We start from the raw sequence: 27,672 nt of genomic DNA on the forward strand, positions 1-27,672 counted from the left end.
TAATGGCTAATTTTAGTGAATAACAGCTAGATCTTGTGTCTAATGTCTTTTTGCTCAGAAAATCTATATATAGAAGTTGAATTTAAGTGGGAAAAAACAACCTTAATCATATTTAGTGCAAAGGCTCTATTAGTTGTGATCTGAGTTAGCCACCTGATGTTCATTAACCTTCATTATACTCATCTAAACTTTGAGAGAAAATATCTTGTTGATCACTTGATGAACGGTCTTGAAAGAGTTTTACTCAAAACTGATTGAGAATCTTGAGGGGATTAGATTGCTCCAAGAAGAGCCTGAGGCCTGTTGGCCTCGTGGCGCAAATGGTGCCCTTGCGGCACTAGGAATCAGGGTTCCATACCTGCCCGTAGAGCTTGCTTACTCAAAGTAAAAGAAAAGAAAAGGGAGTGTGATTAGACCTGGGATTATCAAGAGGATTGTATGTAGCTTCTCAATCATTTAGATCGAACTTGAAGGGTGTAATAGATTGAAAATCTCAAATGAAGAGTTTAGAAAGTACATATGGGTCCGGGTTGAGGAGCTAAAGTACTGAACCAAAATAACTCGCTGTGTATGCACTCTCATCCTTATATTCTTTACATTCGTCACTCGTGCTTAACAGTCCATTTATGTTGTTAAGTTATTTGCTGTATTCAATCACTCATCTTGGACAGAAATTTTAGCCCGATTCACCCTCTCTTAGATTTGCCAACCAAAGCTAACAATATGCTCAAAGATCAGTGGGATAATGAATTCCCTAATTCCAACTTTGGCAAAATATTTTTCCTATGAAAAATATTTTTTTGTTACATTGACAAAACATATTACTACTTCTAGTCCATAATACAAACTAGATTTTACATTAAGTAATGGAGATAGTATTTAAAATCATGAGACTGAACTTCTAAGACTCTACATTCTTCTATTTTCTGCTAGAATGCAAAGGACCGGAAGCTCATCAATCGTCTTTTTGAAGTGCTAAAAGAAGAGAAGTGGAAGACAAATCCAATAACAATTTCGTGAGGAAACAATAATTCAATTGATTTCTTTACACGCTTATAGAAGACGAGGTTAATCGGGGGGGAAAAACAAAACAAGAAAAGAATGCACTGAACAATGAGGCTTTTTCTTATCTTCACCCTCACGTGATCAGCTTGCAAATCCAAGAGAGAGACTGGAAAATTATGCCAAATAATTGGAAAGAAAAAGATGGCCCAATTATGAATTATCTGCACAACTTCACCAACATTCAAATATGTTGCAACTTTCGTAGATGCTCTAATAGTGAAGTAGCCTTCCTTTTAGCCCTCTCCGTGCCATTCCGAGCAAGTTCCGTCAAAGGTATGATAGCACCAAGCCTGCTTATACAAGCCAGATTTTCAGGATCCCTCTTACACAAGGCAAGTAAAATGGAAGCTGCATTTTCTTTGTTTCGAGGCAATCCAGTCCTCAATAGATCAATAAGAACAGGTATAGTGCTGGCCTTTACAATGGCAACCTTTGCTTCTTGGTAGCTGGCAAGAACCGACATTATTGTCAACGCTTCATCGACCATCGACTTGCTTGAGTCTGTAAGCATCTTCAACAATGCTGCAATGATCCCTGCTCTTATGGCCCTACCCTTGTTTCCTTGATATATGCATAAGTTGAATAATGCTGTTGCGGCGTCCTTCTTCCCTCTAGGACTCCCATTTTGGAGCAATTCTACCAAAGCAAGGATAGCTCCAGAGGCACCGATAATTATTTTGTTCTCATCTGCAAGTGACAAGCTAAAGAGGGTTGCTGCTGCGTTTTCTCTTGCTTCCATGCTTCCAGCTCTTAGGATTTGGACAATGGACGGGATGGCACCAGCAAGCATTATGAGTCCTTTGTTGTTCTCGTAGATAGAGAGGTTGAGAATGGAAGTAACGGCATTTTCTTGAGTCAACACATCTTCTGATGTCAAAAGGTTAACAAGAATTGGGATTGCTCCTGCTTCAGCAATTAGTATTCTGTTATCTGTGCTTCGTTTGGAAAGTGATCGAATTTCAGCAACAGCTGCTCTACGCTCTTCAATGTTCTGGCTAGAAAGCTTCTGGACAAGAGTTCCGATGGCTGCCATGTCACCCGTAACATCTCTGAATGATCCATCACTCTTTTTTATCTTCCCATTTGTAAGTCCTGTTGGCTGCTCAATATTATGCTCCATACACCATTGAGTTATAAGGCTCCTTAACACATAGTTTGGTGTAAGTGTCAAATGTTGGAGCTTCTGCTGAGTTTTTGGACAAGTTGTATTTCCCCCATCTATCCATCTCTGGATGTAAGATCTCTCATATGTCTGCGAGGGAAAAAAAAAAACTCCGTTAAACAGGGAAGGGTCTTTTTTGGATTCTTTAAATATAGAAGAACCTTTGCGTTGAATTCTCAAGAAGAGCTTTATATTTTATATATGAATTGAACCATACCTGACCTGTGGCCACAATAACAGGATCCCTCATTAGTTCCAAGGATATAGGGCAAAGAAAATCTTCAGGAATACGAATTGCCTCAGGCTTTTTCACTTCAGTAAGAGTCTTTTTCACAGAATTTTCTTGACCTTCAGGATCAACAAGATTAGATATTGAAACCTCAGACGATGCAGGGATGCTCTGTGCTCTTTCCAAGCGAGGGCTTGTCTGATTTGTGCTACCACTGTTCCATCCACTGCTTCTAGGAATGCTTTCTAGATCTGATAAAGAACCAGGACAGCTATGCTGTTTGTGCAATCCATTCACAGATCTACGGAAACTTTGACTAATTTCCAGAGCCATTGGCTGAGATGAGTCATAAGATGACTGCTCGGAAATCATATATTCATATTTTTCAGTGGCTCGTCTCAGTTGTGTTCTGACCAACTCCACCTAGAAAGTGAAAAGGTACCCAAAATAGTAAGCCAGGAAAATTCAAAGAATGATAGTGATGGGATCCCTAATATGTCCAAGTGTTACCTGTTCCCTGACTTCCTCTGATATGTCTAGATCGTCATAGGGTAGGACGCTTAACAGCTTTTCCAATTTCCATGTCACACATTGAAATTGGAATACAATGGCCTTGGCAGCTCCATCCTTAAATCAAGATAGAGCAAATTTCAGAGATGTACCCAGACATCCTTTTTATAGATACATGCCCACAGAAATTCAGCAGTCGTAAGATTCAAAACTTAATAATTGGAGAAGTGCAAAATCATTTTAACCCGGAATAAATTCCAATGAAATCGAGTTTTCTACATAGTCAAATAGAACAATATATCGGAAAGCACAACACAAGAAAAAAACTTGTCAATGAAACCCATCATAGAATCTAAGACAGCGGGTAGCCCATAAGGGACATGCTAGCTTCCCTCGTCTAAAGATAACTAACTAAAGCAAATATTTGATCTGATTTCTCATATCATAGAGTCATTCCCGTCTATGCAATACTTCTTTCTCGCAGTAACACACATGGTTTGAGAAGTTGCAGCATCTGACGTTCTTTCATACAAGGAAATAGAAGACAGCATATTTCCACGGCAGAATTATGATGGGGCGAAACGATCAAGAGTTTTGCAATGGCATACTAATTAGGTCAACAACAAATCTAAATTATTCGAAAAAAGAACCAAAATGTGAGATTTTACTTCCGCAAAAAAATCTAAATTATTCATAAAAGAAAATCGAACTGTGAGAATCCACTTCCACATTGAAGCAGTCTATCTCAGGAAACAAAATGATGCACCAAGTACAATGTCAGCTTCGAAGAATTTTTCTCGTTTAATCATTCGATAATCACCACTACCAAATACGAAAAGAAGCTTGAAATACAAAAAGGCTACAAATAATTAAAAAAAAGGAAATTGGAAAAATAAGGCAGATCGAACAACTCACAGAAGATGAATTAGAACGGAAGTTCCTAGCGACAGAAATAAGGCGCTTGGCTGAGTGGAGAGCGAGCACCAGATCAGAGGACCAGGAAGATGCAGAGCCAGTGGACGAAGTAGAAGCATCCGAGTTTCCAGAATCAACAACGGCCTTCTTCGAGTCCCTAATCTCCTCGAACAAATAAGTAAGTAAAGAGATCCGACGAACCAGATCGGTGCAATCCTTCTTGAACATAGCATCGGCTTCAATGGCAGTAGCAGAAGAGGATCCCCCAACTCCACCGCAAATTCCAACAATGTCATGAACTAGACCAATGAGCTCCGGAGTGCGATCTCCGGCAACGGCGCTGGCAGCCCCACCGGCCATTGTTACGTTATCTTCCTCTCTCTCCTCTCTCCTCTCTCCTCTCTCCTCTTTTGCTTTCGCTGTGTTTGTCGTCTCTGAAGGTAAAAACAGTCTAATAAACTGTCGTCAAGGGAGACTTGAGGAGTATCGACACGTCGTCACGTTCACGGGCTTTTTAGAAATATTAATTAAATAATTAGTTAATTGATTATTTATTATTAATTTCTAAGACAGAATTTTATAATATAATTTTTATTAAGCTAAATTACACAAAAACTCCTCCACATTTAGTCGATATACAAATAATCCCCTTAACCTTTAAGCATGTCCAGAATACGGAGAGCCCCCCCAATTATTAATTAGAGTTAATAGCCAGGCCAAAAAAATTAGAGTTAATATTATTTTCAGTTCCTAAAATTTGAACTTATTTTAATTTTAATTACTGAAATTTAAATTTATTTTGATCCGTCTAAATATTTTTAGTTTCTGAAACAGTATTTTTATTTTAAAACAAGTTTATAAGAACCAAAACCATTAATTTTAAATTTTATAAACCAAAATCAAAATTAGAAAATTTCAGAAAGTAAAAATACTATTAGCCTATTGATTATATACTCTATCAAACTTTATTTTTGTGCTCATACAGTCCCTTAAACTTTAATTGATATGTAAATAATTCTCCTAAATCATAAACATATAAGATTCTGGCAAAAAATTTAATATAAGAAATTATATATATATAAGAGTTATCTACGTAAATATAAAAATTTAAGGGATTCATTAAGAAATTTCAAAAATAAGAGCGTAAATGTTCATGATTTAAAGTTCATGTGAGTTATGTATAATTTTGGCTTGGGGTTAATAATTAATAAATTAGAGAGAAAGCGGGTTGAAAGGGGAAAGCGAGAATCTCGGAGAGAAATTGAAGACGGCGAGGAACTTCAAAGAAGGAAGAAAAAAAGGGAAACGAGAAGAGGATACAGTTGGGTTTGGAATATTATGAATTGTAATGCAACTAACCATAGGCTTTTTTTTTGGGCTTTTTCGGTGATAATATATATATTAATTATTTTCTTTTTAAAAAAATTCCTCCTCTTAATATGGGTTTTGTAGATAATGTTCTTCTGCAGTGCCGTATCAGTAGGCTTAATTATAAAAACCGTATTATTATATTTTTCTTATTTTATTTATATGATAGTTATTCTTATTTAATGTCTAGATAAGTCATACCATTCATTATTTATAATTGTATTAATTAATTATACTGATTTCGTGCCCCCTATATTTTAAAACAAATGTTTGGAAAAATGTTTAAACCGTCTATTTGGTGAAAAAAAAAAGCAGATAATTATACCAAAGACCAAATCTAAAAATTAATTACTAAAAGTATTATTAAATTTATTGCTCACGTAACATAAATTCCCCACTAGGATTATGAATATTGATTATTTAAATAACGCAAAATTTATAACTAAAAAAATATGTAATAATATGGCCAAAATACAAATAACTCCCCTTAACTTTAGCTCTCTTGCATACAACCTCCCTCATCTTTAAAAGTTTAAAAATCACACCCTCAACTTTCATTGTTTGATATTTAACCCCTTACCGTTAAAATGATTGTTAAACTTAATGGAACAGATGCCACATCATATTATTTAAAATTATTTAGAAAATGACATGTAATTTTATTATTTTATTAATTTTTTCTAAATTAAAACTCATAACTACACAAATGGTGTTTTTGTAACTCTACCGATAATGATCCCTAATTCTAGTCTTGCCAGTTGCCCAATCATTTTGTTTTTTCGGCCGCTCCCATTCCCACCACGTCCTGGTTTAAGCATGGCGATATTCACTCTCCCTCTATGCAAGCATTGATTTTAAAGATGAGGAAGAATTAATCTCAGGTACCAAAAAGTAGATTAAGGGATATGGAAGAAAACTAAAACTATCGAGGTTCTAAAAATATCAATATTTGCTTTGTGGGAAGGCATGGGGTGGTGGATTTCTAATCTAAAAGAATCTAGATTGCAAACAACATACTCTAATCGGCAAGTGAGAGCCTTGAATGGTGTATTCTTTTCTACAAAATAAGAAGAAAATTTGCCTTGTTTTTACAGTTTTAATACAACATGACAGTGAGGTATAAAAAATCATATTGATTAGAATACCTTTACCAGGAAGAGTAACAATATCATAAAAGAAAACAATGTAATTTCACAACAACAAAAAAATCTAGATTTAAAGGAAGAATGTGATGAAGATGATTTTTGGAATCAATATGATGATTAGGAGATGAATGAAATGTTGCAAAACGGCAAGGACCACCGACTGGGGGAGGCTGGGAGAACTGGACGATTAGGTGAGAATAGGACTAGGATTTTTATTAATTAAAATTACAAAAGTATCCTTTAGTGTAATTATAAGTTTTTAAGTTAGGATAAATTAGTAAAATAATAAAAATTATATGTCATCTTTCAAATAATTTTAAATAAAATGATGTGGCATCCTTTCTGTTAAGTTTAACGGTTATTTTAACAGCAAGGGGTTAAATATCAAACAATGAAAGTTAAAGGTGTGATTTTTAAACATTTAAAGATGAGGAAGGTTATATGCAAGAGAGTTAAAGTTGAGGGGAATTATTTGTATTTTGGCCTAATAATATTCATCACTCAAACAACACAAATTTACAAGAGGATAATGAATATTTACGATTAGTCCTTAAAAATAAAATATTTGTCTCTAAAGAAGATTCTTAAATCAATAGCTGGATTTAAATCCCCATTTTTCTATTATTAATTGAACTAATTTTATTGGCTTTTCTATATTTTTATTGATAATTAATTAATGATTAAATTAACATCAATTACATGTCTATTTCTATTTTCATGGATGAACGAGAAGGACTTTCCATTATTAATTATCCAAACTAAAGAATCTTGTTCACTGCCGCGGTATAAAAAATAACTTAAAATTCAATTAACGGTGATTTTTTTAAATACCAATTTTACTAATTCTTACCGAAATTACTATTCATAACAATTTGTAATGATAAGTCGATATTTATTTATTTGTTTGTTTGTTTGATTATAAATGTTTAGTTTGTGTTATGCTAGCTGGAATAGAAGAAAAGAGATAAGGCCGTTTGCCAACCTGTGAAGCCATCATATTGTCCACTTGGTGGGACTACCCCATAAAATCACAACGTAACAAAGCCCGAAAAGAACAAATAATTTATTATTTATAAAATCTCAAAATAAATGTTCACCTTTGAACCTTTAAACTGCTGTTTTATATAGGAAGAAATTCTTAAATCAAGTTTCTTATACTAACTCTAGTGCTTAGAGAGATTAAGAAAATAATTTATATTAATTATTTGTAATAAATGTATATTGATTTTTCTAAACTACTATTTTTAATTATGTATATTAAAATTACCTTTTGGTGAAAGCCCTTACAATCAATAGAAATATTTTGAAGAAAAACTATAAATTAGGAAAACAAAATAAATTAACATATTATATTTAAGATAAAAATCTAATCTTATAACTATTATAATTAATCCCTAAGACAATATTCATTATGTCAACTCTATTAATCGCACATTGTCATATGTCTTTCTTTTTTCTCATACAAGTTTATAGTATAATGTTAATACTTTAAGAATATAGCAGTTGGTTATTTGTGATTGAAAAAATTGACATGATGAATATAAAAAAAACTTTAATCTAAGTGTTATCCTTTTATATAATGAAGTATTGTCCTTGAGATAGTGTTAATAATTTGATTTAAATACAAGAAAAATGTTAAATGTAGGAGTTAATTTAGGAGTTTGCTTTAGTTTTGAAACTCTATAGATCCATAAATAACTCATAAATATTAATTCCTTTAATCCTAAATATAAAAGTTAGTTAAAGGATTTGTTTTAATTTTAAATATAATACTTTAAATCTATAATCTACTTTGCATCTCAAATTTGTAAGTTTTTATCTCAATTATCCCTATTAATTACACATATTAAAAGGAATTTGTATTCATAGGAATAATTTCAATACAAATAATTAAAGGATGTCTTAGGGAAAAAAATAATACACATTTATTTATAAATAACTAATTTAATTAACTTTCAATTTCCCTTGGTAATAACATGCAGTTCTGTTTTGGTGCTCAGGAAATAATAAGATATTTTTACTGTTAAATAATGTTAAAAATAATACTCCTCCCGTTCTTAATATATGATATAATTATTGAGTTGGTTTTAGTCTTAAATGTAAGATCTATTTCTTATATTTATTAATTTTTTTAAATTATCTTTATAGATAATTCATCAACTGTAATCAAGCAGGAGAAGGAAGAATGATATTAAGGAAGTTGATTATGGTATTTGAGAAAAAAAAAGTCATATTTCTTATAATTAATTAATTTACCTAATTTTTTTAATCTAATCAAATTAGTGAAATAAGTCTTATATTAAGGATTAGATGAGTATAATATTTATTGGATACGATCATCCAGGGTATCATTTCCTTTTCCTATTAATAACCCAAATGGGGCCTTGGAGTGAATATAAAGATTATTTATTTATATTTAATTTTATATATTTTTACTTAATTTTATAATTATAAATACAAACTCATTGGAATCATGGAATGGATGCAGGCGAGACGATATAATCATAGAAGAATACTTTGTATTAGTTGGAAGGCACTAGTTGGATTATGCCAATCTGCCATTAAGATTAATTAAAAGAAATAAGCTCTGAAATATTCTTTATGCTTTTTAATTAATTAATTAATTATGTGTTTCATTTGGAGCATATGTGTGGGTCTTAACGTGCACAAAGTTCTTCTATTTTGTCAGTTAGTGCAATACAATGTCCCATCAATATTAACATTATTTTGTGTTATCAATGATTGAACAAAGAAAATTTCAACTTGTGATTGGTGGAGCTATTAAAAATTTAAAATTGGCCGTATGTTAAGTTTATGAGTTAAATTATAGAAATTTTGGACTTAATTATCTTACTTAGATGTATCATAAAATCACCATTTAATTGATGTTTGGATTAATTACATACAGCTTCTATTATATTGATTGGCTTCTTCCGCTTAACTAAAATATGTGAAGGAAAAAAAAATATATAAAGACCACATAAATATAATACTCTTAAAACCATTCAGGGAAATTCGGGATGACTTAATTGATCTTATAAAGTTCTTAGATACTATTCCGATGTTAGATATAAAATCTACTCAAAGCTTTTGAAATTGTATTTTGTAAACTAGATCTTGTATTTATTATTTGATGTAGTATTTTGTAATTAGTTTTTCTTTTAAATGACATGATTGTTTCAAGTGAAAATTAATTTTTACTTCTTTTTTTTTTTTGCAACAAAGAAGCTGATTATATTGAAACCAAATAAAGAATACTCATAAAGAATCTAAAATAACTAACAAAATGATAAACAAACTAGCCGCCTAACAAGGAGAAAGCAAAACGAAAAATACAAACATCTAAAAAATTTTCCATACATGAAGCTCTTTCTTCTTTTTTTTTTTAATATTTATCTGGCTGGAACGGAAAAAATCCCACAACCGACATTCACCAAAAAGACCTACAGCTGTAACTGGGGTTATGATACCCAATTTAAAGGGTGAGACTTATCCAATGAAGCTTTAGCAATCCAATTCGCTATCAAATTTGCTTACCTCAAAACCCATATAAGCAAGAATGGTTCCGAAAAATATTTCTTGACGAGAAAATTCTCAATGAGAATAATTACAAAAGTAACAGCTGAGAAAACACAACCAAATTTAATACTCCTCATGTCATTAATATAAAACGCATTTAACTAATTTGATTAAATTAAGGAAGTTAAGTAAGTTAGTTAATTATAAAAAATGTGACACGTTTTTCCTAAAACACCATAATCATCTTTCTTAATACTCACTCTCCCTCTTCTACTTAATTATGATTGAAGGAGTATCCATAGGGGTAATTTAGAGAAAATTGATAAATATGAGAAATAGATCTTATATTTAGAACCAAAACTAATTCAACAAGTGGGTCCTATATTTAGGACCGGAGGAGTATTAAATGCAATATTATTAAGAGAGTCCATGTCTGTATTACTCCGTCATTACCAATTCTTGTTTGAAGCTTCACATCATGAGATATGAATTGACAATTCGCATCCCAAAACTATTGTAGCACCATTCTCATTGCTTCCATCTCTGTCCGCACTGTCTTCAAAAATCCCTAGCCACTGCAAATGATTGGATAGCCCCCAAGCACACACTTTCGGCCACCTCCACCAAATCCCTACCACCTTTGTTCGAGGCTCAAAATCAACATTGTGTCGTTTTGACTCCAACTAGTGAAACCCCAAATTCCAATCGATCACAATTGTTGTTGCACTTGATGGCACCCATCTTAGATCATTCGCCGTGCCCGGATTAACATCACCTTTCTCGCAAGATCCAATCCAAATGAATGACTTCCCCTACTACCAACATTTAGAGTTCATTACGTGACCACTGATCATTCTTACCCTCACAACACCTTTCCCACTTCTCTCAATCACCAACCCTTTCCATGCAAATAAGAACCCCCTCCCACCTTGCGACCACAAGGGAGAGAGATCCGAGGGCCTCGGCACGGGGACAAGAAAAAAAATTGGAAGAATTATAATAAGGTCCCAAGTAAGAAAAACAATTAAAAAAAAGTTCCGAAGGTTGTTATTCTCATATAAGACTTGTCATTACAGGCTGTTGAGATTGTTATTGGGACTTTTTAGTAATTATTTTTCTTCTGTAAGACTTAATTGTAATTCTCCCAAAAAAATTCCCAACTAAGGAGGAGAAGGAAACTACCATCATATAGAAGATAGAAAGGACTAAGTCCTCCCAAAGCCATTGACATGGCAAGAAAGCCCTGAGAGAGGCAGAAGTAAACTCTACTAGAGAGTGAATGGACGACATTCACTGATTTTTTACTTTAGTTGAAATTAGTCATTATTGTCTTATTTATTATTGTTATTTAATAATTTAAAGTTGTTACATATTAAATTGTTGCTGTCGTTGATACTTATCAAGATTTTTTTTTTGTGAAAGTAGCTGTTACTACTTTAATTGTTATTATTTAATAAATTAAATTTATTATTTATAAAATTGCTATTCTCATTTTGTTTTTTGTTTTATTTTTGACATTTCAAATTAAGTTGTTAGGTACTAATGTGTCTTTCTCCCTAAAATATATTATCTTTTCTCGATAAATTTTTCTATTAATTGTTGAGAAAAATAATGCCTATTCTTGTAGGCTTTTTTTTTTTTTAATGATTAGAGGCTAAATTTTAGAAGTGGATTTGCGTAAAGCAAAAACAGACGTGGAGACGTTGGCAAAATGGACATATGCATATATTTATATGATATGGACTTCCTTTTTATGCTTGATATAACATCTAATTCATTAATTTGGAGAGATTAAAAAAAGTTAAATAAATTATTTTAAATATTTAAATTTATTATTATTTTAAATTAATCTTGTCTGACTTCTAAACTAATATATAATCTAATAATACATATAAGTATTTCAAAAAAAAATCACATAAAATATGCTATAATTAAGTCATTATTTAGTTTTTTTTTAATTTCCGAAATTAGTTAATTAGGTCTTATACACTCCTCCGGTATTTAATATAGGACCCAATTCTTAAGTTGGTTTTGGTCCTAAATATAAGACCATTTATCATATTTATTAATTTTCTCTAAATTATCCCTACGGATACTCCCTCAACTATAATCAAGTAGAAGAAGGAGATGGGGTATTAAGAAAGATAATTATAGTATTTTAGAAAAAATGTGTCACTTTTCTTACAATTAACTAATTTACCTAACTTCTTTAATCTAATTAAATTAGTTAAATGGGTATTATATTAAGGATCCGATGAGTGTGTGTGTATATTACTGGTCTAGAGAAGTGCGTTTCCTGTCTTTTTTTCTTAATTGCCTCGACCCGACTTATAAGGAAATTGCAGTAAACTATGGTCTCCTTCAGTTTGTAAAAATTAGATGACTAATTTATTGATATTAAAAAAATTAATTAAATTAATTAAATGTAATAAATGACTGTTGTTTTTCCTAGAACATCATTGTCAATCAATCATCATTGTTAACTATGGATGGAAACTCAATCATCATAGGGATTATTTAGGAGTAAAATAAATAAGTATTAGGACAAAATAAATTGAAGTCTTATATTTAAGACCAAATTGAATTTTTAACTAACCCTTATATTAAGGACCGAAAGTAATACTTAGTAATTTACATATATATTAAAAATAAAAAATATTTAAAAATAAACTTTTTTGCATTAGATCATGAATAGTAATATTAATAAAAGTTTTATTACATGTGTTTTTTCCCCCATGTTCCATGTAATTGCTTTTCCTTTTTTTTTTTTCAATATTTCTGCACACTTTCCTTTAGATTTTAGCTTATCATTATTCATCGACATAAATAGAAAATATTTCATAAAAAAATTTAGAAAGAAAATATTTTAAAAATTTTTATTCTCCATAACTAAATATTTTTTCAAAAAAAAAAACTAAGTCATGTTGGCATGAATAACAGGCTCTCTCCTCACCTTAAACAAAAACAATGGACAAAATTTTTAATTTCATCCCAACTTTTATGTGAAACAAATTAGTTTGGAGGATTTTAACTTTTATTCTGAGTATTCAATTGGAAAATCAGTCTCCGGTGTATTCCCGTATAAAAATTGTAATAGAATCTCATTCAAAAAAATAGCTACTAAAAAGTTTCAATGACAAGTGAAGAATTCTTATTTTTTACTCTGAAACATATCATTACAAGCTGCTTAGTTATCAATTAAGACTTTATAACAATTATATTCTTTTTTTGAGACTTGATTGTAATTCTCTCATATAAATTAAAAACAGAAAAAAAAAATAAGGAACAAAATCTTTCTAGTAAATACTAGTGTTTGGATTATGGTTGTTAAACTTGTGAGTTTAAGCAAACTCATAGTGGGAAATTTTATCAATAAATTGGCATTAAAGTATATAATTAAATAACTAAAATATAAAAGATGACAACAATTTTCTTTAAATATATTTTAAATCTAAATAATTAAAATTAAATCCATCAACATTCTTAGTTCACCATATTCAACAAATAAGGTTTTATGAATTTTATATGTAAAGTAACTAAACATAATTAATGTTGGCGGGAAAGGTTCTCTGAAGAGTACAAGAAGAAGAAATGAAGAAGAAAGTGGTGCACGATATCTTCAAGACGTGGGCAACACTTTTATTTAGACTTAATTCGCCTCCACGTATTCCTATCTTATAGGGTGCAAGTTGGGATGCCTGGCGAATTTCCTTCAGGATATAATAAAGACCCTTGAATATGGATTGCACTTCCAAATTTAAGCAAAGATAACAATGGCTTTCACAAAGTGATAATTTGACTCTATCTCTGCGTGCACTCAAAGACAAAGACAATGAGTTTGATCTTAGTGTTTGTGTTGTATTATCTCCAACTAAAGTGATGGTGAAGGGTTTATATAGAGCATGGAATGATGCCTTGAAGAGATACCTTTTAGAATAAAAACTTATCAAATAAAAAGTCACAACCATATGTTGGTTCATGAACCAACATAATTTAAATAAATACAATGAATTTAGTATGTAGGTTCATTTAATGTTTTAACTTCCTACATGATCTTTTGTTAAATACAATGTATTTAGTATGTATGTTCATTTAATATTTTAACTTTCTACATAACTCTTCATATAAATATATTAATTTATATGAAGACACAACCCTTCAAATAAATTTATTAATTTATATGAAGACACAACCCCTCATATAAATTTATTAATCTAATAAATTTATATAAGGACATGACTTTTCAAAAAACACATTTCTTCATTTTAAAAATATTCCAACAATTAAATCAAAAAATTTAGCACAGATTTAAGAGTAAGTTGACGCGCTCTGATAAGCTAAAAATCTAAGAACATTAAACTCAGTAAGTGAACTTAGTAGAGTTCACTGCTACCACGAATTTAATAATGAATCAACATGTTTTTGAAACTTAAAAATATAAAAAGATTAAACTCACGGAGTCGTGAGTTTGACAAATATATTATTCATCGTTTTGTAAAAAAACATAGAGAAATGGATGATGACGTTGCAATCGACGAAGGGAAAGAAACAAAAAAATGGTGTTGATTCATGAGTCTTTTTTTAACTTATTTTGTTGCCAACAGCTGTATCAAACTTTACAGCAATTAAAGAGCTTTTTTTTTTTTAATCTTTTCTTCTTCTTTTTTTTCCAAAGTTAAAAGTAGTCTCAATCTCAACGTTGAATGGGAAACACACCTCTCCAATCATTATTGTGTGCTGATCTGATCATTACTTTAAAAAAAAAAAAGCATTTGTGGGATTTTTATAATGGTTGTTGTAAATACAGTTTGGGCATATACCGGGAAAAAAAAAAATTAAAGACACCGGTAAGGAGAATATATCAGATAATACGAAGTCTTCTAAAAAAAATAAAAAAATTGATGATAATATTTAATTAAGTTATTGAACGAAATTTTTTAATTAATAATCTATTTAAAGCTTTAGTTATTGATAAAAGTACTAGTGTGTTATGATACATATAATCGACTTACTTCATGGATAAGGCTTGTATAAAAATGATATAAAAAGTATCACCGGTATTTCGATAAATAAGATATAAGATTGCTGGCTTTATACATCAGTTATTAAAGAAATTGGTATAGAAAACACTTCCTCGATCAGTTAAATCCACAACCACCGATAAAGAAAATATAAGCATAATAAAATAAACTCTACAGTGTACACTAAATAAATTCAAAGGACCATGTAGGTTTTGTTTGGTACAAGGAGAGCAAAAGATAAATTTAAATATTTTGATTTAAAAAATTAAAAAAATTAGATTAAATTTTTTTAATTTTTATTAAAATTTTATAATTAACTTGTCTAATTTTTTAAATTGAGTTTGTTAAAATTTTATTTTCCCTCGCTATTCTGATATAAAAAGTGAGAGAGAAAAATACTATGACGTATTAGTATTAATTAATAATAAATTAAAGCAAGACATCCATAAAAAAAAATTTCTCTTTTTTCTTTTTTAAAAAAAAGAGCGTACTAAATTCATTTCCAATCAAGGTTTTATTTTTTTAGGGCTCACCAAATCAACGGGCGTTCATTAAACTGTTCCGATCGGCCGCTCTCTGACACAAACACATGCATGGCCCTATTCACTTGAATTGAACATGGCTCCCCCTTCCCATGCTCTACTCTTGAAATTATACCCACGTAATTTTTAAGATATCTTTACACACACAGTACCTCTTGTCCTTAATATAATATATGAGCTTATTTAGTTTTTATTTTACTCATAAATAGAAGATCCCAATTCACTTGATCTCTCATATTTATTTATTTTTTTAAGATAATTTTTGTAATAATAGTAGTTTTAGTTAATACATTTGATTAGTAAGGATATTTTAGAAAAAATAACACCTATTTATTACAAATAACTAACTTAATTAATTTTTTTAATCTACTCAAATTAGTCAACTAGTTTTTATATTAAGAATAGGAGGTAGTATATTCTTACTACCCGATTGGTAGGAAAATTTTGACTATGGCATGTCACAAATTCTACAACCAACTTAATGAATTTGATTTAAAAAATTGAAAAAAAAATAGAGTTATAAAATTTTAACAAGAAGAAAATGCAAGATAGAAAATTAAAATAAATTAATTAAAAACTTTTAAACTCACTTCTCTGATTCTTCTTCCAATTCCCTCTATTTTCCTCGTACCAAACAGATGATATTATGATATTATCAGTATGAAAAAGCATCACAATTAAATGCATTTTATATTTACTTTTCCCCTCGTCCTCTCTCAAAATTTATTCTAATGAAAATTCAAATATTGATTCTTTACGTTGTGAGGAATTAGCTCCTTCTGCTAAACCCCACTTTGATTTCTACTTTATGGTTACGTTTGGCACCGAGTATTAAAAATGAGGGATAATTATTGGAATTGGGGTTGAAAACATATGTTAAAAGGATACTTAGCATGAGTGATTTCTTATAACATGGGATTAGGCAATCCCATATAGATATGATTGGAGAATACCACCTCCTCTTATGATATTCCCCAATCGCACATATATGGGTTTGTCTAATCCCAAATATCATACAATTACTCATACTAAACATTTTTTTAATATAGTTTTACACTTTCAATCTCAATCCCTATCCTTTATTTTTAATACTTCGTACCAAACGGAACTTATATGTGTTGTTTGAAATATGTATTGGGCCTTCCTGCTGTGTCCTTGTCCATAATCTTTTTATGGAGGCCTTTTATAGATAACTTTTTATGTTGCGTTAATAAAGAAATGCATTACAAATGGGTTGTGTTTAATAGAAATAGGTAGTCTACCATAATGTGCTAAGTCAATATTTGAATCCTTGTTGTCAAAGATGCTTACATTTAATGTCTGACAGTGCTTTGAACAGAATTACCTTCAATAAAAAGATACACGTGCTTACAACAAAAAAAAGAAATACATTATAGATTATCGCCCAAGGAAAAAAAAAAACATTATAGACGCAAGTTGAAAAATCAACACAAATCCTAAGCTTTAGCTAAGAAATTAAAACCTTGTTTCAAACGTGACTTTTTGATTTTTTTTAAGAAACTTTTATTTCTAAAATGTGTTCTAAAATTTTTTTTTTTGGAGAACAAGAACATTAAAAAAAAAAACAGGCCCTAAATATCTATTTCAACTCTGTTTTTTTGTTTTTGGAATGTTAATCTATTTCAACTCTGGTTGGGTCCTCCGGGCTCAAGCACCAAGGCTGGTCTCCTTTTTGGTCATCGTTCATTTTGTTCAAAACAATGTAACATGAATCCCTGAGAAGAACGATAATGACCCTTTGGGCCCATGTCATTTTGAAATACTTCTATAGGCTAACAAGCCTGAAGTCAAGATATGTCTTGAGGCAAAAAGTCTCACAATCAGGTGCTTAGATATTAATGAAAAGGTATTCAAATTTTGATAAGCAACTTTCTCCTAAGTTGTCATTTACTCAAAATTTCATTTTGACCTTAACAAAATTAGCGAGTAAAAGTTATGCAGTTGACAACAACATATTCTACTTTTAGACAAGTCAATCTTTGATCAGATTGGATCAAATTTTAAAAATAACATTTCAAGTTGTCCTAAAAATTATAACAAGTTAGGTTTCTACAATTGACAATAACCTATGTAGATTTTTCACAAGTCAACATATGGTTTTGAGTAAATGACAACTTATAAAAAACAACTATCCGTCAAAATTAGAATGCCTAATTGTTAATATCTAACCACTATATTTTCACTTCAGTTCTCTGGCATTCTGGCATTGCAGAAGAATTTCAAAATAGGTCTGAATGCCATTATTTTTTTGTTGTTGTGGGGAGCTCAATGATGTTCTCCCTTAAAAATACTACTTACTTTAGAAGATTCATAGGGTGCACTACCTACCAAATTCATGTATTCTAGTTTTTTGCTTTGGTTTGTTCGTTGGGAGAATTGCAATAAGGTTCGAAGAAAGAAACATTTGCAAAAAAAGTCTCATAATAATTTCACAGCTTGTAATGACAATTTATAAACTAGCAAATGATAACAAGTTTCAGTTACTTACTTATTATTGAGATTTTTTTTATAATTATCTTTCTTTTTTATGATCTCATAGAGATTCTTCCTTGTTTGTTTTTGTTGTCTTTGTTTTATGTTGGTTTGCAAAAGCTAGTAGTATTTGGACATATGTTTGTTGTACGGTTTGTTTGTTTTCTTTTTGTTGGAATAAAGATGATGCATTTTCAGGCCGCAAGAAAAAGATCTAATGTTTTATCCATTTAAAATATCATGCTTTAATGAATTTTTATTTAATTGAATTCAATATTATTTTAAAAAAAAAGAATATAGCTTACTGTGAGCATGAATGAGTTTTGTACGTTTTGAAGAACATACAAATCAAGGAAAAATCATTTCACAGGTGTCTATGCTTTTTTTAAATTTTTAATTTGGTATTTATAGAGTTTATTATTATTATTTTTTTAATTTTACTCTGTTAGCATTGTTAGTCCTGAATTAACAGAACAAAACTACATGGCTAATAGTGCTAGGAGAGCAAAATTAAATAATTTAATACAAAAAGTATAGCTATTATATTAAAAATTGAGTGTGTAAGATGGAATTTGAATTTTGTTTGATGATAAAAAAATCATTTGAAAAGAGTCAGCCTATATGGATTCGACCAAACTAAAAAAAATCTCAACCAATCATTCCAAACACCATATTAATAATGAATTATTTTTAATGATGTCGACATTGTTAGTGGGCTGGGCAGATGTGCATTGTATTTTCTTTATAAGCAGAATTCGTATGGCAAGGACCCATGGAACTCCATGGCTCTGTACCCGACAATGTTCCTACAACCCGACCCGAGGGAGACCTCAGAAACCGGGTGAGAAAGAATCCTGGAGGATCAGAGGCTGAAGGAGGAGTAAACGAAGTGGGCTGTGTTCAGTTTTTTTCTGGTTGTTTTCTCCTGGCCTTCGGCCGGGTATGTTACAAATGGGCCCACAACATAAATTCAAACCGCTCAACGACAAAAAAGTTGAGCTAGGTCCCGATAGCTCATCAGGATTCAAAACCTTCATTTTCCATGCTTAAAAAAAAGACTTAGAGGGGTATTTACGAATTGCTTGCCAACTAAGTCCTCTCATAAGAGTATATTAGATATGTAATAAATGTAAATCCATAGAATTGTGTGATATATCTGGTACTCCTTTCCATTCTTAATATGAAAGCTACTAACTAATTTGAGTATATTAAAAAAATCAAATAAATTGGTTAATTATAATGTATATGACATAATCTCTTTAAAATACCCTTATATATTAGATTATATATCTCCGGCCTTTAATGTAAGAGCTACTTAATAGGACAAATAAATAAATTATTTAATTCTAACAAATGTGGCATGATCTTTCTAAAATACCCTTACGCAATATTAGATTTTATATCAGTTTATAAGTTAAGTAAATTATTTTGAAAAAAATGATAATATAAGAGGTAAAATACATTTACAATCAAAACTAACTTCTTGACTAACTAACTCTTATAGTAGTATTTATGACTAAATAAGTACATCAATTTATAAGTTAGGTAAATTAATCTGAAAAAAAAATTAATTGTGAGAGATAAAATAAATTGATATCATATATTTAAAATCAAACTTAACCTACTAACTAGTTTTTAGGAAAAATTGTAAAAAAAGACTCTGGAACTTGAAAAACGCAGATAAGGACCCGTGACAACTTCACTATGAGTTTTGACAACTTTGTAATATATTATTATTGTAAAAAGTCATAGTGAAGTTGTCATGGGTTCTTATTTGCGTTTTTTAAATTTCAAAGTCTTTATATGCGATTTTTCCTAGTTTTTATATTAGGGTGGGAGAGAGCATGTGATATGATAGATTAAAGTTCAAACATTATGATCGGTACCCGTAGCATCCCTATTAGCACTTATCCATATATGTCCCTAATTCTACCCTCATAAAACGTTGTGTAGTATACACAACAGCCTTTCCAAAGGCAAAGAAAGAGGGAGAGACGAGCAGGTGAGAGGGAGGTCCACATTGTGATGGAACAACCCTTTTTATCACCAAACTTTGTCAACTACAAACATCTGTGCTGATGCTATGCACCTGAATCATCCTGTCCATCTATACAATCTAACACTACTAAACCCTTTTGCAAATAATTGTACAAGATCCTCTAAGAAATTATTGGAAATACTTTTCCTCCATTTCTAATTTGATGTGTGTACGTTTTTCTCTCTTAATAATAAGTTTTTTTAAAAAATTTATTCTTTCAGCATTGTTAGTTCCTGAAATTTTATTAATCGATTAGCACTGTTTAAGTCCCTTACACACTGCTACAAAATATTCATTTTACGTTAAAAAAACAGAAAAAAACATACTTATGTTCACCTAGTATATGAAAATAGATGAGCATATTCATGTATGCTCATACTAGATGGGTAGACGAGCATAAACTCGTCTGTTCAAAGCGACAGAGTAGTATATTTATGTATACTTGTTTATTTTGTTTAAATATATGCATTATTTATTTTGGTCAGAACAGATAAATATAGTGATTTATATTCTTTTGTTCTAGTCATAAGAGACAAATATAGTATTTTTTTCTTCCCCATCTGTTCAGGACAAACGAATAAATAATAATTATTTACATCTCTTTTATCAACGTCTCTCTCTAAATAGATTTAAAAAAAATTACAAAAATAGCATATTTTATTGTAATGATGTAATCGAATCTTACCCCTCTATATAATGTAGAAATTCAACAAAGTGGTGTATAGAGTAAGGGAAAGCATTCCGTCACTCATGAAACCGATCTCTCCAAGGAATGTTACTGTGCTACGTGCAAAGCACTAAGGTGAAAATTTATCAATAAAGTATATACTATTTCGGTTTACGTGAAATATATTTATAAATACTTAAATAAGCTTATCAAAACAAATTTTCAGTTGATTAAAATTTGAAGAGATTAACAAAGCTAAATAATTTATATAACTATATCATATGTTACAATTACATGATCCTTTTAAAATACGGTGTTTTGATTAAAAGACTTATAATTTTAACATAATAAAGAATAAGAATGCAATAAAAAGAATAAAACTAGAAGGACCTAATTTCAAATATGATAAAACTACAAGCACTGCCAAGTTAATTTTTCTTATTTAATACTCCTTTTGTCCTTAATATAGGACCTAATTTAGGAGTTAATACTGATTCTATACAAAAGGCTTATCATTTTTTTCAAGTTAATCATATTAGTATTCTCCCAGTAATAATTAAGTAGGAGAAGAAGAGAAGAAATTAAGAGAAATATTTAAAATATTTTGAAAAAATATATCACATTAACTAATTTAACTAATTTTTTAATTTATTTAAATTAGTTAATTAGATTTTACATTAAGGGGATGTTTGGCATTTGAGAGAAGTGCATTTAAAAAGCACTTTTTTTCACAAATTAAGATAAATTTTTTCATATATTTATTTTATATATAATAAATTATTTTTAAAATTATAGATTGGGTTTACCCAAACAACCTCTGAGAACTGAATATTTAACCATTTGTTTGCGGGAACAGGGCAGACACGAAAGTTAATACGTGGGAGACTGTGAGTCACGCATCCAACTTTCTTCAGGTGTCTAATCTTCTCGTCTAGGTTTGGCTCCCACATTGACTATATGCTTTATTCCTTTAACTTTTTGGCATAGATTATTATATTAATTTAAAGTTTAGCAAACGGTTTATTTCGATCCAGCTATAAAATCTTAATTTATTTTGACTCTAAATTTATATTTATTTTTTGAAGTCCTCCTTAATCACATATTAGGGAGTTCTTCATCAAGGCAGTATTATTTTATAGTCTTTTCCTTTGTATCCAAAAAGTACTACTATTTTCCAGGACAAATGATTACTTTTCTGATTATTAATTTAAATGCTATTCATTTAATTTGAATAAACTAAGAAATTTAAATAAATTAATTAATTATAACATATGTTACTTAACCTTTCTAAAATAACTTAGTATGATATAATTGGGTAAATTAGTTTGAGAAAAAAAATAAATATGAGAGATAAAATACTCTAAGTAGGACCTACATTTAGAGCTAGAGGAGTAAACAGATTTATAAATCATATCGAACATGTTTTACCATAATTAAGAAAAACTGTAAATTTTATTAATTCTGCCTTAAATTTAATAAAATTTCAATTTTAGCCCATATCTAAGATATAAACTTTTTTTAAAAAATCTATGCATAATATTAATGAAAGAGTAAATGATACATTTATGTTAAAAATCTAATGATGTGAATTATAAATAGGACTAAAATTTTTTTCTCACTTTACCTTATACTATCTTCGATCCTAATTATAAGATCTTGTTTGCAGTGGTAAATAACACTAGATAAGTATAAATTAATTATCTAACTCTTATATTTTAATACCTAAGGAGTAGAATGAAAAACCAATGCATGTGAATTTTATGTTATTCTCATTCCACTCGTGAAACTTTTTTATACCAAATATTAATATTATACCTTGAACCGAGCGCACTGAACTACCACATATGACAATCTGAACTTTAGTTATAGTTAACCTAACACAGCATGCATACGATACAATAATTGTCAAAGACTGAAAGAAATTATAATAACTAATATGTACTTGCATGTTTCTAGATATATTAACTTCATGGGCTTCTATACTACGCGAAGAAAATATATTTATGTGTCTGTGTGTTTCTTATTTTGCATGTATTTGAAAATCTACAGTACATATAAAGATTAAGCCTAAACATTGCGCGGTACACCAGATTGAACTATACATTTTAAGCCTATAGTTCAAAGTGTGGTCTTGTGATTGTCTTGGTGCTGGAATATTTCTGACTCTCCTGTTTTAGTTGGTGTCACATTAAATTGCTTGAATGAATATATGTAACAGATTCCTAGAGTGATGCAAAAGTATGATGAGTATAGATGTTTAATTTGTGTAGCATATATTTTCTGTCTCTTTCCAGAACGGTAGGTGGTGGGGACAACACAGCCAGCCTGTCTAACACTTCATTATATCTTTTTTAAGCCCCCCCCCCCCGGTTCTACACAGAATGTTTAAAATCTTGTATATGCTATAGCATATAGATTTATAGACCAATCATTCTTATATCGTCTTGAATGTTAGACGAGGTTTTAATTTTGTGTATATCACGAGACAACTGAAGGGAAATAATGTTTCTTACGGTTATCATCAGATTTAACATAATTGAAATATATAACCTGAGTTGAAATATAATGTCACTTCATTACTTTACACATGGTTTGATTAATATTGTATAAAAAACTTTGTTTAATTTCCAACCATGCCATCATGCATCCATGTACTTACATTCGTTGGATTCTTTTTTGCTGAGGGAAATTCTTTTTTCGCAGAATTAGAAGGTAAAGTTTTGGTTACTGTTGGTTATGTTAAGGAAAGATACATGGCAGATCTACTTTTACAAGCTGTTTAAATATGGAGGAAGATTTGATTTGTGAGTTGAAGGAATTAACAACAGGAAAAGATGAACTAAATTTGACCTTTTAACAAAGGATCCACATGACGAGGTTAAAAAAGCTCTTAAGAAAATGAAAAATCGTAAAGTAGTTAGACTTGATGGTGCTTCCCTATCAAAGTTTAATAGGCCCGATGTGTTGTGGCTTTCATTAAGCTATTTAATGAGATTTTACGGTACAAGAAAATGCTTCATGATTGGAGGAAAAAAACTTTAATTCCTATTTACAAGAATAAAAAAATATATTCAAAAGTGTACAAGTTTACAGAGATAAGTTTACAGAGATAAAGCTTATGACCCATACAGTAAAATTATGGAAAAAAGTGATTGAACACCGATTGTGATTGGAGACTTTGCATTTCTAAGGACCACCGATTTTGGATGCATATCAGGAAGATCCACAACAGAAGTAATTTGTTTACTAAGGGGTTTATGAAAAATTATTAGAGTAAAGGAAGGGATTTCATATGGTTTTTATTGACTTGAAAAAAGTTTTACCATTTTTTTACCAGTGTAAAAACATCCAAAAGTGAAATAAACGATTTTCTTCTAAGAATTAGCCTACATTAGGGATCATCATTTTAAGTGCTTATTGGTAGTTTTGGACATTATTCTAACTGGGCTCTTATAAGAAGAAATCCCTGAGAAAATGTTTTTTTTTTTTAATGACATAGTTTCTTTGGCTGATTCAAGAGAAGAGAGATTAACTATAATTAAACTTAAGTTTTAAAGAAAGACCTTGGAGTTGAAAGATTGTCACTTGAGTAGCAGTAAGACAGAATATATTTATTAGCATTTTAATTAAAAAAACAAGTTAGAAATGCTTTAAAAGTTTAAAATAAGATAGCAAATCATTTCACAAGCGGCAAGTTCAGATATTTGGATCAATATACAATACAAAAAATATGTTAAAATTGATGAAGATGTTAATCATGGAACACAAGGCTTGTTGTTATTATTGACATTTATTGTATTGTAAACATATAAATTTTTTTTATATCAGTAAAATAAAATGGTGACAATCTGTCCACTTCAAGTTTGTTCCTTTATATATAAGAATACCGACAAAGAGATGGATTCTCATTACTATCATCATCCTCATATTTTGCGACTTTTGTCTTTCAGTTATGTAGAATTTTCCGAAATAGAATTATATCCATGACTATTAAATCCGAGAGCATCCCACAAAGAAAACAAAAAGAAAGGGAACAAAAATCATTGTCATGTTGATAATAAAGTAAACGAACCATCAATTATAGGATGGTCACCACTTTTACACGATTAATTGAAACAAAACTAAACTGTGAATAGTTTGCTCATTAAGATTTGCAGCTCTCTTTCTCTCAAGAAAGTGAAGATCACCAAACAGAAGAAGTTCAGTTGAAGGTCTAGAATATTCTGGATTCGCTTTGGATCTGGGGAAGGTGAAGAAGAAGAAGAAATAATTCCAGTCCTCATATTGAGGTCCAGCTTCAAATCAGTCCTCATATTGGGGTCCGGTTCAAATCAGGTATGCAAGATGATTCTTCTTCTCAAACCACTCGCTGCATCTGAGACTTGATCACAGTTGGAGTTGTTATCAGAAACATAATAAGGTTTTGTAATTGGCTCATCATTATTCTTGGCACTATTATTATATGATGATGATGCTGAGCTTCCAGACATTAATGGCGGATTTGGAGTTAACCGATGATTGGTCGGATCAATTCCTTTGTTTATGAGCTTTTTTCTCAGATGAGAGTTCCAATAGTTCTTCACCTCATTATCTGTCCTTCCTGGTAATCTTCCGGCTATCAGTGACCACCTATATATAACAATGCCATTGATCAATACAACAATAAGGCTCATCTCACACTAGGTTAAAATCAAAATTATTTCCTCCTTTGTTCTTGAAGTGAGAAAGCAAAACTTGAGGATTAACTTTATTAATACTCCCTCTAGTCTTAAATATATGAGCTAATTAAGAGATTTACTCTAGTCTTAAATATATGAGCTAAGTAAGAGATTTATTTTTGTCCAAAAGGTGAGAACTCAATTCATGTTATTTTCCAAATTTATTATTTTTCCTCAAACTATTTCTGCTGGTATGAAAGAAGGGTTCCATGTGTTTTACACATAATTAACTTGACAAAATTTTTAATTAATTTTTATAAATTAGTTATCAAACTTTTATGTTTATTTATTTATTTATTTATTTTTGTGATAAACATCAAACTTTTATGTTTAAAATGAGAGGGAGTTATTAGATGGGATTAAGAAATATTCGAACCGGTTTCCTAGGAGGGCATGAAGCTTGATGATGAGATCTTCTTCATCTTCAGCAAACTTGCCTCTTTTAAGGTCTGGCCTCAGGTAGTTTATCCATCTCAGCCTACAACTTTTGCCGCAGCGAAGTAAACCTGAAGATTTAACAAAACTAATAATGTGAGCATCATTTCTACTAATTCGAAAAGCCTATTAATTCAAAAAACTAATTACCCAGAAGTGAAGAGATCAAAGTAAAATATCATATATATATATATATATAGAGAGAGAGAGAGAGAGAGAGAGGTACCAGCAGCTTGAGGGAGGATACGCCAGGAACCCTCGCCATGTTTGTTGATATGATCAATGAGTTTCTGATCTTCTTGTTTGGACCAAGCTCCTCTGTTCAAAACCGCCTTCTCACAGAAAGGTTTCCTCATTCTCCCCTTGTCCTCTCACACCTTCAAAAGGGCTAATATATATATATATATATATATATATATCAGTGTGTGTGTGTAAAAACCCTAGGTAGCTAGCTAGAACAGGAAGGAAGACAATGGCAGGGGCGGTGACAGTGAGGAAAATAGCAAGTGTTTAAGAAAGAGAAAAGAATGGAGGGTGCGTAGCATCACATATTGCGTTCGAAAGTGTATATATATGTGTGTGTACAGATATACCCACGCCCACATATATATATATATATATATATATAATAAGAGAAGAAGACGAAGGAGAGAGAGAGGAAGAGAGAGAGGGAGGGCGGGAGGAATGGCTCATAAAAAAGTTGGTGCGCTCGCGCTTGGTTAGTTGTCCGCTAATTATTAGTCAATAATCACGTACCGTCCTTCCTCCATCCATTTTTTTTTTGGGCTTCTAAATTCATTCACTTTGATTTCTCCAATGAGAAGTTGACATGCGTATATAACATTGTTTGTTTCTGGTGCTTCAGCAATGGGCTTATTTGGAATATTGGCTTATAAGTAGCTTTTCAAACGTAATTTACGAAATACAAGATAAGTATATGAATAGGGTTTTATCTCAACTTGCGTGAAAATACTTATAAGTACTTTTGTAACGTTGATCCAAACAAGCCCAATATTAGAAGTACTTTTTATATGTACAAATTACTAAAAAAAAAAAGTTAATATAATAATTACATAAAAGAGAGTTTTATAATATATGTTAATTTGAAGGAACAAATTGTTGATAATATATTTTTTACCCACATAATTAATAATATATAAGATAATGTAATTAATAATTAATTAATATGTGTACATATATTTATAAAATATAAGATTATATATGTTTATAAAAAAACATAGATGGGTGTTAAAATCATATTATCATTGAGATCTACTCTAACAGGTACTTTGACACTCTTCAATTTGAGCCAGGAGCAGAATGGATTCACTTCTTCTGAAACTATGATTTTGAACCCAAAACTATGGTTTGGCCCAAACCATGGTTTCTCTAGAATTGTCCCTGTTTGGCCGTCTCTTTTTCCAAATCATGGTTTGGAGAGACAGCCAAACATGCCCATAATCTCACTTTTAGATATTCATGTAGGTGTTAGATTTTGTCCTTGAAGTGAGGTTGTAGTGTTCGATAGAGGGGGTGTTTGGATAAAACTAAATTATGGTTTGGAGATAGCTTCTAAAGAATAGATTTTAAGAGAATAGATTTTTGGGCTTGTTTGGGTAACATTCCAAATCAAGGTTTGGAAATCCAAACCATGGTTTGTGTAAAAAAGTTGCCAAACAGGGGGCAAAATTAACAAACCATAGTTTTGGGTCAAAACCATAGTTTCAGAAAAAATAAATCCATTTTGCTTCTGGCTCAAATTAGAAAGTATGATTGTGCCTGTCAGAGTAAATTTCAACCATAATATGACTTTAACACTCCTCAATTAATTTTTTTTATAAACAT

At 30.5% G+C, this 27,672-nt stretch overlaps 2 protein-coding genes across 4 annotated transcripts; both read right to left on the reverse strand.

Moving 5' to 3' along the window:
* On the reverse strand, nt 1–25,319 carry LOC114749872 (U-box domain-containing protein 10). 3 transcript variants are annotated; one of them, XM_028938413.1, is made up of 6 exons: nt 25,315–25,319; nt 15,570–15,573; nt 3,882–4,121; nt 2,967–3,083; nt 2,445–2,879; nt 895–2,317 (listed from the first exon to the last, which is right to left on the reverse strand). In XM_028938413.1, the coding sequence occupies exons 3-6, from the start codon at nt 4,107–4,109 to the stop codon at nt 1,247–1,249; spliced, it is 1,851 nt and encodes a 616-aa protein (XP_028794246.1). In that variant the 5' UTR covers nt 4,110–4,121; nt 15,570–15,573; nt 25,315–25,319; the 3' UTR covers nt 895–1,246. The 3 variants fall into 3 exon arrangements, with proteins under 3 accessions (XP_028794245.1, XP_028794246.1, XP_028794244.1); XM_028938412.1 differs by lacking the exons at nt 15,570–15,573; nt 25,315–25,319 and adding an exon at nt 1–140 and having other exon boundaries at nt 1,212–2,317; nt 3,882–4,296; XM_028938411.1 differs by lacking the exons at nt 15,570–15,573; nt 25,315–25,319 and having other exon boundaries at nt 3,882–4,296.
* On the reverse strand, nt 25,006–26,225 carry LOC114749878 (transcription repressor MYB4-like). The gene is made up of 3 exons (XM_028938419.1): nt 26,054–26,225; nt 25,769–25,898; nt 25,006–25,303 (listed from the first exon to the last, which is right to left on the reverse strand). Exons 1-3 carry the CDS (start codon nt 26,181–26,183, stop codon nt 25,006–25,008), a joined length of 558 nt encoding a protein of 185 aa, XP_028794252.1. The 5' UTR covers nt 26,184–26,225.
* Nucleotides 26,226–27,672: the final 1,447 nt, after the last annotated feature.

Source organism: Neltuma alba, unplaced genomic scaffold, assembly GCF_004799145.2.
Source record: "Neltuma alba isolate B1F8T4 unplaced genomic scaffold, ASM479914v2 tig00006209_pilon, whole genome shotgun sequence".
Taxonomy (NCBI): Eukaryota; Viridiplantae; Streptophyta; class Magnoliopsida; order Fabales; family Fabaceae; genus Neltuma; species Neltuma alba.